Source organism: Platalea leucorodia (genome assembly GCF_965183815.1).
Source record: "Platalea leucorodia genome assembly, chromosome: 1".
Classification (NCBI taxonomy): domain Eukaryota; kingdom Metazoa; phylum Chordata; class Aves; order Pelecaniformes; family Threskiornithidae; genus Platalea; species Platalea leucorodia.
Genome location: NC_138823.1, coordinates 114568626 through 114584998, shown reverse-complemented (window position 1 = coordinate 114584998; position 16373 = coordinate 114568626). Strand labels below are relative to the sequence as shown.

The window sequence follows — 16373 nt, the reverse complement described above, 5'->3', positions numbered from 1 at the left end:
AAAATTTCCTCAAATATAAACATTGTTTAAAATTGTTGGCATGTCAGAAATTGCCCAGTATGTTCTATGTGAAAGGTAAAAGTGCTAGTTGCTACAAAATATGGAGTTCTTGCTCTTTTAGGCAGGCAGATTATGGGGTTTTTTGAGGAGGATTTTTTGATAAGGCAGCTAACAGGGAAACCTTTTTTTGTTTGGGTACAGACATCACTATACACACCCAATACTCATTGAGAATAGTATTAATGCCATAGCAACAATCACTCATTCTCTCCCAAATGACCCATGAAACTCAAACATTAGCCCCAACACTCACCTCAGCAGAATTTAACAAAGTACATTTTTAGAGAGAATAAAGTAAGTTACTGTCATGAATTATATGGAGACAGAAAAGTCATGAAACTGATAGCTACACAGAGGTTATCAGTCATATAAACCTAGCAGGTTAGTATAAAAATAGAGCTCAACCATTTAATAGTCATGCAAGCAACCCTTTTTGCTAACAATTTTATTTGTTTGCTGCTTCATGGATCTCTTGCAATGAAAAATTATTTCTAAGACTCATCTCAGAGGAAAAATGTTACTAGATGGCTCAGATTCATCCCTCTGGTTGTCAGTTCCTGAGCTCTTTTGGCTGTTGATAATGCCTTCAACTATTCTGCAGCAGCTTGTAAAAAACAAAATCAGTGTAAAATGAGCAGAAAGCTTGACAGGTCCTCAAAACTAGGTTATCCCTGGGTTCCAAGGAAAACTCCTGAAAAAATACTTGACAATAAACCCATGACCTTTCAGAGTGATTCACTCAACTGTATCTTCATCATCTGATGGGAAAATTAAAGTCTTTTCTTGATGACAACATAACACAAACATCCTACTGTTGAACTTAGATATGGAGACTTAACAGCAAAAATTAGTGACAAAACTAGACAAAAAGATTTTGAAATATTTTTATATTTAAACCAAGATGTTTTTCTTCTTGTTTCAAACCAGCTTTTCCTAGATAGTCTGCTCTCAGTCTGCCTGATCAAACAATTTTTCAGTATTTCAGACAAAGTTCAAATCAAAACTAAATCAAACAGTATCTGGCTTTGGGAGGGGACTGAAGAGATTTCTAGTTGATGGGTCCAAGACACCTATATATAAGAAAACCAAACCAAAAAGCTCCAACAAAATTTATCAGTACAGTGGAAAACTCTTTCTGGGAAATACTTCCAGAATATTTCAGAATTTTAAATAATAGTAAAAAAATACAAAGCAGTAGCAAAGTGTGGGAGCCAGAACTTCCTCAGTCCTTTGGTGTTATGTCTAGTAATCCATCACACTTCATCTAGAGTTGTGATGCATTGCACGATATACAATTTTAGCATTGTAATAAAGAAAAAATGTGAAAAAAATTCAGATTCTCTTCTAATCTGAAACACAACAGAATTTTTGTAACATTATCTCATAAGTTGCTACTGTTTAAAGGCACTTACCTGATAAAAGTAATAAAAGTTACATGCACTGCAGTTACGATTTCACATCCAAATTACTCATGCATTCATCTTAATTATATTTGAAACATAACACTGATGTACATGATAAAAAATATTAAAGCTCAGATCTCTAATTTAGGATGTTAAATATTCAGAGAATTTATGCTTTTTCTGGTATTGATGACCCTGAATTTAACTAGTCCAGTGCACCTTGCAGTAACCCAAATAAATTTTGTCCCAGATAATTCTACAAAAGTTTACTGTGCTCCACAATATTCTCTTCAGCACTGTATTTTCATCTTGAGCAGAAATTTCTTAAAACAAAATCCAAATCTTCATTTTTACAATGTTACCCTTTCAAATTATATACATTTATTTTTATATAGTCTATTTATATATTTATTTTATTTTTTAGTAATTTTAAAAATTACTTTATATAGCAGAAATCTGCCACATGGTGATAGCTATTCTTGCCAAGAGTAGTATTTTATTGAGATGGTTTAAGCATCTATTTCCTGCACAGCACCTCAAGGTACCCTGAAATATCCAGAAACCAGAAAAGGAAGGGAACCATTAACATAGTTATCTACTTTTTTACTTCACTTAGTATGCTCGTAAAAGCATAAGTATTGAAAAATAAGACTCAAATACATATACGTCTGTTTGTATAACTTCTGTTTAGGATAACTGCAAAACTGAAAACATCCTTTCAGCTGATCTCTAAATGTATGACAAGCAACTTTTTTACCCTCCCCAAAATGTGAGGGAATTCGTACTTAATATATATTTAAGGTTAGTAAAATATCTCCTACAAGGACTGTATGCTTCCAACACATGTACACAACTACATTGCAAAACTACCCTTCTCTCTTTTTAGTCTACCTATACATAAGCTAACTTTCCGGTCCTGTTTTGTCTTTCAATTGCACCTTTTGCAAGTATCCTATCTACCACAATCACAGCTAAGTTTTGTACTGCTGGTATTCTTGGTTACAGAAAGCATACTTTTAGCCTTGAATAAGATGTTTCCAATAGGAATGGGAACGAATAGATGTTAAGTGACATAATTCTCAGAGCTACTCAGTCCAAACAGCATAGCACTAGCTACAAATCGTTAATAGCTGTTTCAGTTGCACCAAAAAGCTATAATTTAGCTGCCTAAGTTCTTGCTGAAACTTGAAAAAAAAAAAATAGCTAAAAATACAGTAAAGAAAGAACATACCATTGTGTTTTCCATTTCCAATCTCAATGCACAAGGTAGTTAATACTTTGCAAAATTCCTATGTTACATATGAGAAAGTGCGACATACTTCAAGAAATGTCTTTACTACTTTTATTTTCCCCACAGGTAATTGTCTTCTTATGTCTAAGCCTCATTTACTTTCAATTTTCTCAAATATTCACACTTTCAGAACATCAAACCAAGGATAATAAGAACTTCTAGAAATAATAGGTAAAATAACTGCTCCCTTCTAAATCTGCTTTCTTCAGCATACGCTGTCGCTCAGGAAACTATTCAAACTTTGCATTTTTTCCATTCGCTTACCTTCAGGATTGAGGTCTACCGTCCAACCAGCAATGGGACAAAAGAAAAAAGAATACATAAGATGCTACTCAAATAAGAAAAAAAGGAAATGTAGTAACAGGTTTTAAAGAACTTAAGCCACATTTGTTAAGTCAACAATAAAGACATAATACTAGCCAAAAAACAGGCATGAGACCACATTCACTAATAGTGCAATCCCATCCAACTGAGTGATTCATTGACCTTCAGCTGTATGAATCCCACAGAGATACACTGAAGACTGATAGACACTGAAGACAAATATGGATATCATAAAAAACAAGAGGAAAAAGTCTCTATTCAGATAAAATGAAGTCACAAAAGCACTTAATTTTTGTTTTGTAGTATATTACTGGATTTGTCTTGTACAAGTAACTCTAGTATTTGTATGCAATTGAAAAGAATTATCCCAGCTTAATAATTTAAATGAATATCCAAAAATTTAGCAAGATCTTAATCACTCTCCTTTATTTAGAAGTCTTCCAAATTCTAGCATTAAAGGTAAGTTTTTAAAATTCCTTCTACAGTTCCCTAATTCTGTTAGATGTCAAGTTTTCTGGGGATGTTTTTTAACTGCATATAAACAATCAAACATACTTAAGATACAAGATTTCTTTACTTCCCTAACCAAAAGGCTTGCAAAATCCAACCTAATATCTAAAATATAAGTGTAAGTTTAACTAGTATCACCTGAAAGAAATAATACATTCATTTGCTCATAAGAAATACCCTTCAAGTTTGATACTCTGGCCTTGCAAAGGAAAATCACAAAAGCGAGACCAGTAAAACAAAAAGCAAGCTTTCAAAATCAGAGGATCCAACATGCTCAAAAGTATACTACCTATATACAGTCGTACCACAAAACCTGTCTAAAGTCACATCCCTAATTTGGACACTTATGAAGGTACAGCATCTCATTCACAAGGAATAAGCAGTCAGAGTCAAAATGCAGAAGGACTGAAGTTGTACAAGCTGTTTGTGCAGGCTCTCAAGAAAAAGGGAGGAGCATCCTTTTCTCTCCCACCCTCTGCACATACCTGCAAGCATTTTCTAAAGAGGGTAAGATCAAATTCTTAAAAACATGAGTTTCAGTTTTGTCCAGAAATAAACATTTCTATCATCACACAGCCTAGACTATCATCATAAACACAATGTTTCAAGTGAGAAGCAACATGAAGTAAATGCTTAAATAAAAGTCTCTACATAGGATAAGGTACCCAAGACCACCACCCTTCACAGAAGCCCTAACTCCACGTGCATTTCTTTGATGCCAGTCTACTCCATGTCACCCTTCCCTTTGTGCTGGCACAGCGAACCAAATCAGCAAATCTGGCTGAGAAATAACTGTTGATTGTGTGAGCACAACAGGGGAGGAGGTGCAGGAGCAAAGCCAAGCAGTGAGAAGTGAAGAACAGACAGTTTAAACTGGTTTACGCTGCATTTAACTTAACATGGAAGCTCTGCCTAAATACAGTTTCTCAGTAGCCTGATACATTCACAAGGCTGTGTGTAGAAAACTAAGCTAATCAGTCTTCAGTTATGGATAGCAGGGTAAATTTACATATTTATCACTAAGGTCATTAGGGCATTATAAAACAGAATGACTTAGTTTCTATTCCTTTGGGTTAGTTTATTTGTTTAGAATGAATATGTTCAACTGTTAAAAGGGAAGTGAGGAATAATCACTCCCAATGCTTATTCACATCTCCTCCTCTGTGGGGAGGCAGTTATTGTCACATTTGTTGGCAGCCCAGAAGGCTGAATAGTCATAAAGATGTAATTAACTTCTCACTCCAAGAGGTGGTCCCTTAAAGAGCCGAACAGAAGCAAATCGATAGGACAGGGTGGGAAAGCTTGTACAGCTGCTTCCCAGGCCATAAGCATATGATTTTACCTCTATAAGACCAATTACATAACTTAAGAATGCTATGTAAAATATTAGCTAAAATTGAAGACTAGACTCTGATATACATTATTTCTTTAATTACTACTGCCTTCAACATATTTCAAAAGAACATTTGGAGGAAATACGGACAGAAAAAGACCTCAAAACAGCCAAATCAATTTGGAATCTCCAGTGGCTTACCTGTTGGTGTACTATATGAAACCACACAATTTCCTTCTAGTTCTGATGGAGAACAATTCCCCTTCAAAAAGACAGACAGGACCACGGTTTCAGATGAATCCGGTTCTAAAAACAATACAAAAATCAAATCAAGTAATAGGAGCATCCAAATGAAAGCAACATATTTTCTAGCACTTTGGGAAATACTCTACTAGATTACGATAGTTGTTTCCATCAGTTCACCTTTATCAAATCACCGGACATTTTTTTAAAGCTGTAATTTGTAAAAGGCAAACTAGTCTCTCCAACTGTGCAACTATCTTGAAGCATAACCAATAAAACAATTCAGCACACTGAACACAGAATATTGAAATAAACGCATTTTACATTTTGATTTTAATATTTTACAAAGCCATCAGCGCTTTGCTCCTGTCAGATGTTGAGAAAACGTAAGAACTGTCCTTTCAGATGAGAGCAGCAGTCATTAAAGCCCTGTTTCAATAGGGACCATTACTGCACATTTCAGAGCAGAAATGGTCTGCAGTCCCAACTGAGGCTGCAGGACACACTCCTCTGGTCTCCAGCTCCACTTAGTCTTCAAGGCAATCCCACCTGCAGCCTTACCAACAGAGCTGGAAAAAGGCTAGAATCACCAAACAGTTGGCGCTAAGTAGGGAACATATGCTAGACTGTCCACAGGTAAACAAGCCTTCTGTCCCTGCTTTTAGCTCGGCAGTACCATTTCTACAGAGACAGAATTGCCAGCAAAACAAAATGCCCCAGCAAAAGTACCACAGAATAACTGACTTTTTTTCTTCCTCCATCATGAAGCTGCCACCCTGCCTCTCCTTACCTGCTATGCACCATACCATAATCAAGAAAGCAACTCCATTCCTTTCTACTTTGTCTTCCTCCACCAAGCAGTATCTAGAAGCTGCAGAGTGCAGGTAAGGCAAATTTGTAATTGCTTTAACTGCAGTATATCTGCAACAATGCACTCGATGGAGGCTGGACTATACCTTTCAAACATCCTCAGAAAAAGTAATACAATACAATAGCTGTAACAGTGCTATAATAATTTACCTAAATCATCAAAGACGAACTGGTCACAGGTCACTGCTAATGGAGCTTGTACACATACTGTCAGGTTTGGTTTCTGCGCAGTCACTCTGCTCTGTATTGTTATCTAAATCAAGTGACATACAGAAGTATTTAAAGGAAGCAACAAATTAATCTCTGCAAAAAGATATAATTTTCCTTTTATAATTCTTACAGCCAATAATGGAACACAATAACTTGAAAGGCTACAAAAAACAAAGGATTTCTCATGTTCTTTGTAATTTTAACCCAAGACAAACTAATGCTAAAGCATTAAAATATTAATATTTTGCAAGCATCATGTGCATTTTTTCTAATGTAAATAAAAATAAAATGTTGCCTCTTTTAGTTGACTAAAGTAAAAGAATAAAAACAAAGTTAACCAAAGAAATTATTTCCTTTAACTGCAAAGTGCAATGCATATTCTTCTGAATAACTTCAGAGTCAAGTTCTGTTTGATTCTTTACTGCAAACAAATTCTAAAATTCGATATACAGGATACCCAGCACAACTACAACTCTAAATTATGAGAGCTGACCTAACCATAAACCTGGTTGCTTCTATGTTAGGCAGTTATTTCTCTGCAAAACCGATGCACATCAAATGAATGTCCTTAACTCAGACCTAAAATGAAAGTATATGGTGACTGAGATCTGAATGTGGTCTACATATAGATAGACCATATCTGCTGTCTATTATCATCTGTTTTGTATTGCTGGTCTACCAAGGAGCTCACTACAACCAGGTTAAATCAGTTTAGGAAAATATTATTATTTAGAAAACAACTCAAGTGCTAGGAAGTTTGACTATTTTAACAAAATTAACATCAACATTTATTTTGGTTTAACAATACATTTTGGCTGCAAACAGGCCCTCAGATCATCCATCGCTATTCATGCAAGCAAGGAAGGATCACACCTACCGCTGTACATACAACAGGTAAACTTTGGCCTGTTTTCTGAAGCCAGAATCTCAATAAGATGAACCATGAAGATGGAATCAATAGCCTTACAGATGTTATGCCCATTAAATGAGCTAAAATCATGCAGACATGAGACTGCACACTTCAGAATTTGTAATCAAGACAGTGACATTTAAAGTTACTGGCAAATGCTACTTCACTGCATTTCTCAATTATGTTTGGCTTTCCGCTGCGTGTCGGAGTCCGAAGCGAAGAATCCTCTTATCCAGAACCTTTTGTCAAAAGTATCTAATTTTATTAAAACTTTTCTGACAGGCCTGTCATTGGTGCAAAATTATATTTAAAAATTAAGTTTTTAATATAAAAATAAGTGTCACAAATTCTGGTAGTTTTTTTGGACCACAATGCATCGCCTGCAGATTTTTTGGATACAACGACCACCATTACAATGGCCAAGTAATATTCATTAGTAACATTATCTACTTTGCCAAAAACATGCACAGTACACACATACTTTGGTTGCAGTTGTGCAATTCAAGAAAATATTTAATTTTAAAATTTATCAAAACTGTTCTCAACTGGTCCAAATTCAGTGATTAAGTTCAAAATAGTCTGACAGGAGTCATAACATGCAAACATAATGTACAATTATTTCTTACTTTCATAAGAATCAATGCTTGTAACTTTGTAAATGTTAAAGAGTTGAATCCATTAATTAAAAGGACTTTTCCATCAAATGCAATTAATTAAATGCAGGCATATGAAGATCAGTTAAATGAACTTATCACAGGAAAAATATTCTGGAAAAAATTGAATGCATGATAATTCCTACGTTTTGTTTCATTAAAAGTAGTAAATGTATGACATGCATAAACAAGAAAACAGAATGGGGAAGTATAAAGTCTTTCCATTAAAAAGCTTAAACATATAAACACATCCATGCTCATTTTAAACAGTGTTTGCATTGGCCTTATAATAGCAATAATGAGCAGATGAGGGAGAACAATGGGAGCTACCTGTGCTCCCAATACTGAAATTATAACCACTCTCCAAAAACTGAATTTGGCAGTTATAAACACAGTATTTTTCTCTGTAATAACTCACTTATACAATATATTGGCTCCAACGTAAACTAAAAGCTGATAAATCCATACCCCTCTGGACGTAATTTAAATTTACATTACATATTTTAAGGTATCCTTATATTCACAAACAGCCTGATTCAAAGTCCAATGCTGTTCATCTGAACTTCTTTGAGCAAAACTGTCACAGACTTTATCAGGATTAGGATTTTATCCTGTATTATTTTAGCATTTAAAAATGCAGAGAAAGATGCTGGACCAAGTACAACTAAACCACATTAGTGTAAGGGAATCTGGTTCAATAAATAGTCCAGTTACCCTCCGAACTTTTCACTCAAGACAGAGGGAGAACTTGCAACGTTCTCAAAAATAAGGCTCCATTGACATTCCTAGAAGACCCTCTCACACTCAGGAATAAAAATCATGATCCTTTTTAGGCAGTAGTGAGGAGAACCTGCACTTACACACACATGCATGCACATGCACACTCACACTTTCTTTAGAATCGGTTACAGGCAGCAACTCTCATGAAGGACTGCAGTGATGTCAATTTTCAAATTAGATTTTCCTAGCATTTTTTTCACTAGCAAAAGCTATGCAAGTCTTTCTATAAAAGAAATTCTATTTTTGTTTATTGACAGCTAAAAAGGCAGCTGAAGATAAACTTCACATTTCAAGTAACTAAACATTTATTCCCTTTGAAAAGTGTTGGAAAAATTATTCTTATAACTTCAAAAACAACTTCATTCCATCCGAATAATGTTTTTGTGTCTGCTTCTTGATAAGCCTATCAAAAATAAAACTTCAATCACCTTCTGACTTCAGCAGACAGCTTACTAGAATGACACCTTGTCATACTAAAGAGAAAAAGAATTAAGTATATATTGCATTTCAAATTTTACTCATTTTCATGATCTAAGTGAAATACACAGAAAGTGACAGGTTTGTTAAAATTTGCCACCACTATTTGAATGCTACTGTTTGAGTTAGGCACAGTACCTTCACTGTGACTGATGGTACTGCCTCTGCTTTTACCTCACTGTCAATGGCTTGCTGTGAAGAAAAAGATGAAAACAGTAAATTCAATATTACACATGAATGAGTGAACACAATGAATGCAATATTACTTTCCCACCATCAACTTGGTAAACAGGGAATTAACGGTAAAGGACTTATCATTCCTGTGACAGATTAAAATACACAAAATACATTTCTGAGTTCCTTCTGAAAATGTAAAGCCTCTGTTTGAAATTGCCTGCAAAAAGGATAGCAAAAGGTCATGAACATTGTGTATATAAGAAACTAATACACTCTGATGTATACATGAATATTTGAAATTGTTTTGTTTGGCACACTATTTTCCATTGTATATTTATTTAAATTCTGGAAATACCTTCTGTTATTCAGTAAGGAAAGGTGACTTCCAATCTGCCAATGTATTATATACACACCATAGCATGTACTATAAAATCATCACACACTATCTTATAATCAGAAGTATATTTTGAACTTCAAAAGAAAATTATAGCAGGCATCTTGCTATTCCTGCTAATTTCTGTTTCAATAGGCAATTCTATCTAATTCAAAATTCATCTTGACCTTGCAGTCTACATTTTATGCTTATATTTCATTTTGCAATAGGTCAGTCCCTACAGTTTAAGAAAATGTTCCTGTTTGTTTAAACTATTTTAAAGAAACACTTCACTTCTGCTATAATACCAAATAACTGACTTAAACTTATACCTTCTCATTATAAAAGAGTAAAGAACAATCTGATGTCCTCTACCCACCCTCCTTTTCATCCCAACATGCCAGTATAAGGTCCACATCTGCAAAGTTCCTAAGAAGTCAGGAAGCTGGTAGGCTCTCTGGGTTCTAGAAATAGGACTTTCATTTGTACATTGTATATCTTTTTCAGTTAAAAAAAGTATAGCTACTTTCATACTGGCTTGTCATGCCCACTGTCTCTGGTCAATGTCTCTGGGCATTCACTATCCTGAAACAATAGCAGGGGTGAAGAGAGATTGATCTTTATCATATTCAGCTTTCAGAAATCAGCTGGACTTCCTGAGTCACAAGCCATACGCAGGAGGTGGTGTTAAATAACCAGAATGGTACTCCAGTTGCTTATCTAATCTATTTTAACAGATCAATATGCTCTTTGCTTTTACCACACATATTGCAATTTAAATCTTTTCACAATTGCAGAAGTAGTATCTGCAAGCCTGTAGCTTTCAAGATCACTGCAGAAGTCTACAATTGTTCCCACATTTGCTGTATTAATCATTCTCCATGAAGTATTTTATCAGATTTTTCCTTTCTAGATGGCTACTGAAGGAACCCCCAGGAAAGCCTACCACAGAGGAAACAGATATGGACAGCCTTGGGAAGTAGATTCATGGCTGTGGTTTGATTGATATATCGAGTTACTTACATATGAAAACAGACCATTTGCATCTGAAAGGTTGAGCGAGTGAGCACAGCAGCATTAGAGCGTTCTATAGACCTAACAGTTTTAAGTGTCCTGAGCAGATTATTGCAGCTAGCCAAGACCACATCACACTGTCTTTTTTTTCCCCCACAGACAAGTGCTAGGACACTAGCACACTTTATAAAGAGGTCCCTTTATCAAAGACTAATAGTAGAAGAGGTAGCAGTAGTAATAATAAGAGTTTAAATAAATATATCAAATATACATTAAAAAGTATTAAAAAGCAGCTCCCTGTGTATTTTTAAACAGTAAGTAGCCCTAAAAAAATCAGTTTTGCAGAAATTAATGGCCAGAAATTACTAATGATGTTCTAGTGCAATGAGTATGTTCTGAAATGTTAAAGTGAAAAGTTCTAAGGGACAAATATAAGCTCTCCTGAATCTTAATTGGAATTAGTTTTTATAAACTGCATATGTATACAAGATGAATAAACTAATTAGGCTGCAACACCAGAGAATATTGAATGATGCCTTGCCGGAGAAAGATTATTTCTTAGAATGCATCTTTGAGTGTTTGTGTATTCTATCTTTAAAAGATCCACAGGGTGACACTTCTACTGTTTCCCCCCATATTATTAACTGCTCACCATTACAAATTCTCACCACTACAAAGTTATTTCAGATCCTAAGTTCTCGTTCACTTACATTTGCTTAGCCAAGAATCTGAAGGTCCCCAGACAGAAGATACTAAATATTTTAATAATTCTAGTTAAAAATCATTAACAAAAGTGCATTTTAATTGATGGAAAACTGGGGGCTATGCAGAAGCTCAGTCCCACAATTACAAATACATACTAATCGCTATCCATGATCAACCATTATTTACTCATGTATGAAACCAGTGTTTTCAGAGTAATTTCCTTTTTATACAGGTACATACAGATTCTGCATCCAAATCAGGCGAAACTTCGGCTGTGACAATTAGATCTCTGTGTTTTTCAGATTTGGGCAAAATATCTGAAAGAAAAAGCTCTCCTTTAACAAACATGCAGCTACATTTCTAAAAATAACACAATTTCAACAGCATCAAGTTTCAGACTTACATCTTAACACCTACTAGTGTAAAGGAAAAAAAACAACAATGCATACGATTTTTGACTAAAGTAACTTCCTAATTTTATAAGATTCCTACAGACAACCTAAACCCTAAAAATCTCATTCTGGATTTCTGATTTATTTATGAAAAAGGATTTAGATGCATTCTATAACAAGATTTTATACCTACTATCCATGATCTTCAGAGACTGTAAGGAATTTTTAAGCTTTTGTCCTCTCATGCTATAACTAATACACCTGTAACAAACAGGTATCTCCAAAATACACACCACACTTCTCATGGCACTTCCATCTAAATAATTTGATAATGAATACGTTAGACACAAAGATTCTGTGCCTAGTAGTGTAATATTAAAATAGATTTTAGAAATTTCTCTGCGTAAGAAGGTATATGAAAGTTTTATGTACAGAATAGTATGTGAGGCTTGGTTACAATATATTACCTGATGATTTCCAGGACCATCAACATACAAGGCAAAGAATGCTATAAACTCATTTATATCCATGATATAAAACCTTATGCAGATTCACATATGTAAAAAAGTTATAAGGATTAAAAGGTAGGCACATAAAATACCATGAGGAATTACATAATCTCCTCTTAAGAGTCCAGAAGTCCATCTCTAAGGTATTTGTGTTTTTCTAAAAAGCACTTTTATTTCTTAATACTAAATATATTGGAAAAAGAAAAACCCAAACAGGAAATGTATAGTTCCTAAAGTAACAAACAGTAAAGGCTTAATGTAAAGGGGAAATTAACATATTAATCGAATAATTGAGAGCATGAGCACATTCAGAAAGCGGCAAGAATTTTATTACAAATAGGGTCTGGAAAATGACCCAGAACTAGTAGGCAGCACATTATCTCTTTCTAACAAGAGGGTCAAGGGAAGAGATTTTGATGAAGACAGAAAATAAGTTTTCTTTTTCTTGTGCTCAGAGAAAAATACCTTTCTTTACTACAAGGATAAAAAAGCAAAACATGTTCCTCCAATACTACCTACCAAATAAGCCTAGGCCTGTTTCATATGCCACAATTGTACACAACTGGTTCTGCCAACTACACATAGCACAATCCATTCCACTTCTAAAGATAAGAAAATATCTTCCTTTTCTACCCCTTCTTAACCATTTCTCTTCAGGCTGCTTCTTCAAGCAAGCTATGATGCAACTTCTGTCATACATTCATTTTTCTATTAGAAATAGGACAGAGATCACAACCAAAGTTTACATACAAGTATCAGCTTTTTGTTACTATTAAACTGAGCCAACACACCTATGTTTAATCACTTATGTCATCCAGACTGATGCAAGTAACATTAGATTTAAGTTAGTATAACAGTTAAGATTTTAAAATATTTCATCAGTTTATAATGTAAATCCTTATTCTTCAAAATGTATAAAACAGCTTAAGTTCAACAGTTTAATGGTCAGCACCGGACAGAAATACAAGACATTTATGGAAATAACTACTCAGGGTTTTTTTATATGATGACCTAATTCTAAATACCTTCCATGTTTGGAAGTCAAAATGAAACAAAGAAAAATTATTTCCATACAAGGGTAGATATTTTCAAAACAACACAAGCTCTACTGCACAAGTGTTAGCCCAAAAGACAGAAGAGTCAATGGCTCATTTTAAAGATCATACTTAGCAGTAACTTAATGGTGACCAACGTTCAAAAGTGTTTTGTATTCAACCAGACATGATTAGCAGCTATTTTAAGGCCTAGGTAAAGTTCTAAGAAAAAAGCCAATATGAAACAAAGCCAAAACATCCGAAACTGAAAGGCATTCTTCGTAAGTAAAATGTTTTGTTGTAAAAAAGGTTTTCTCACAAGTTTTACATCCAGTTAAAGCCAAACACAATATCATTAGATCATCTCTCCACAATGGAAAGAGCATTCATAAAAACTCATCTGAAAACACCACTGTAACACCTTAGATCAGATTAGAAAGATTGAGGAAGGAAAAAAATTAAGAGGAAGAGAGAATGGGGGAAGAGATCAACAATATTCACAGTAAAATTGTCAATCACACCATGACAGTTATTAGAAAAGTTATAAAGAACTGATGTTTATGTTTCCTTTCTCTAAAAAACTTAAACTTACAAAACTTATGTTTCCTTTCTCTATCTCTAGATCTTCCACACAATATGTTAAAGCATATATGTTTGTTAACAGAAGTTGATTCACTTCAAATGGATTTATTCCTTCCATCGTGTTTTTCTTTCCTTTGGTTATGATAGCCAGACAAAACTATCAAATACTTAAAGAGGGGCTGTGGCAAAAATCAATGGAATTTACCCACATCTATATGCTTAAATAACCAATTACTGGATTTGTAAAATTAAAATATATATATATATCTACCACAATAATAGACAAAGCCATATGCAAATACAAAAAAAAATCTTTTGAGTTGTAGAATCAAACTTATGACTGCAGATAAATCATTTCTTATTTTCTAGGGATTTCAACTGTGAGCTTTTTCACTCTTTTTCACAGAGAAAGGCATGACTTTCTTTAATGCATTTAAAAACATGCTAACTATCATCAGGAAAAGATTTTAATTGGTTCTTTCCATTTGTGTAAGATTTTTCCATAGTTTCCTGTAAAATCACATGCTTCCAATTCCCTGTCCAAGTCAGATACACTGTTTAAAAAGTCAGTTATGAAAACACAAACTTTGAAGGATCTTTGGAGAAATTATGTGCCCTTACTTGAACAAAATCCATGCAGGTTATTAGCAAAGCATGCAAATTACAGAGTTTATCAGGATTGGTTATTTGGGTTTTGATCCCTCATACTATGTTCTTCAAATACAATCGCTTTTGGGAGAAGTTAAAGCAACAGAAAAGTTGCTTTAACAAAAGTCATCTTTGTTAATTGCATGACTTAAGAAGCCATTTGTAATAATAAAACAGAATTTGGCAATACTTTTGCGCTCTCTGAAGCCTAAGTATATTAGACTGTTGCTGTGAAATTCCTTAACATTTCTTGCCTTTGGGTAGTACATGCACTGTCAGTTTTTTTCTCTGAACCCTTGCACTAGTGAGAATTATCTGCAACCAGATGTAAATATCTTGAAAGTTCCAACAAGCATTATGAAAATGCAAAGAAAAAAACTCTGTATCCAAGGGCCTTACAGTCTAGGATTTTATTTGTACATTTTTTTATTAAAACCTAAACTTTATGGTTAAAGAATGAAAATAAAACACAATATTTTAAAGGAAAGTCAGGTAGTTAAAAGTATGTACAACTATAGAAAAGGGAGAAGTATACCTTCTGTTTTTGTGGCCTCCTTGATGATTTTCTGAAGCTCTTTCATTTCAGCATCAAATTCTTCATAGTTTATTTCCCTAGAATCAACCCTAGGAGCCTGGAAGAGTGAAGGATCAGTTCCAAGGTAGGAACACTGAAGATGTCCACTGTCACTCAGAGTGACAATAACACCCTTCAAGTCTCTGCATAAAAAAAATAAAGCTCATTAAGAAACTGGGAAGAATCACAGAAGCAATAACATTGAATTTATGATGCTTCTACTGTTCCATCTACAAATATAATAGAACTTCCTGGTTTTAATGAGACTCTTTGACAAAAAGAAAATAACAATATTTAGTCTTCAATTCAGACATGTTTATTAATATTACTCCCACTTATTGCAATCACAACTAAGAACCAGCCTGTGCAAGATAGGTGCCTAAAATATCACCCAAGTATCTCAGAATCTGTATAATCAAGACAGGTAAAGGAAAGGATCGGAACAAACAAGCTGAGTATACAGTACAGTTGTAACCTTTTTTATTCACAAATTGTTACTTAAGTTTTTTGAAGTATGGATATTCAGGTTGGTATGCAGGAAGGGGAATTAGCTAAATGGAACACCAAGTAAGGGAAGTGATGCATTAGAAGAAATCACGAACCAATGGAACATGTTCACAGTAAAGACAGCAGTAGGACTTTGATGGCATCTGTAGCACCCCTAACCCATTCTGGGGCTGCTACTGCAGCTACTGTGCTGGCTTCAAACCCTGGCTGGCTCTTCCCTGCAGTATCTTTCTGAAAGGAAGCCACATGGATCCAGCAGATGCCCCTTACACTGCTCTGGATCAATGCAAATGAGTGTTTTCTTAGCTACACTGTAGTCTTTCTCCTGAGGGAACAGTACTTCATTGAACTTACTCCTACAAAAATCTCACTCATTTTGCTTATCTGATCATGTCCCATGCAAATGCAAGATTTAAGAAAGTATTTAACAAATTATGAGACAACAGGGAGCACTGCCAACATTTTGCTTAACTTGAAGGTTATTCCTAGACAGAAGAGGAGCTGAACAGTAAAGACAGACTAGCATAGATGTTAACAGCAAAAGTTAGGAGAAAGGTAACTTTAATTTTATTTTTTTAAAATGCTTACTCTTAATTAAAAGTGTGTATTTTCATAATCATGAGGTGACACATTCATGCCAATAATTTGCTTTTATTCTATACTTAGAATATCTTATAGCAGACACTGCCCTTGCGTCAAATATAACTGTCATATAAAGCAAAGACAGATCAAATTTAATTCTTAGATACAAAACTTAATTTTGAAAAGAAAGACTAATGTACTATCCCACTAAT

The 16373-nt window shown here is 34.4% G+C and overlaps 1 protein-coding gene across 1 annotated transcript in view; it reads right to left on the bottom strand.

The window, feature by feature from the left end:
• BBS9 (Bardet-Biedl syndrome 9) overlaps nucleotides 1-16373 on the bottom strand; it is a 304975-nt gene that overhangs the window by 235011 nt on the left and 53591 nt on the right. Inside the window, exons 10-15 of the mRNA XM_082327678.1 lie at nucleotides 15034-15215; nucleotides 11574-11650; nucleotides 9203-9256; nucleotides 6185-6287; nucleotides 5123-5227; nucleotides 3019-3033 (exon numbers count right to left, since the gene is read on the bottom strand). Of these exons, the coding sequence (XP_082183804.1) occupies nucleotides 3019-3033; nucleotides 5123-5227; nucleotides 6185-6287; nucleotides 9203-9256; nucleotides 11574-11650; nucleotides 15034-15215 (536 nt within the window). The remainder of the gene's footprint in view (nucleotides 1-3018; nucleotides 3034-5122; nucleotides 5228-6184; nucleotides 6288-9202; nucleotides 9257-11573; nucleotides 11651-15033; nucleotides 15216-16373) is intronic.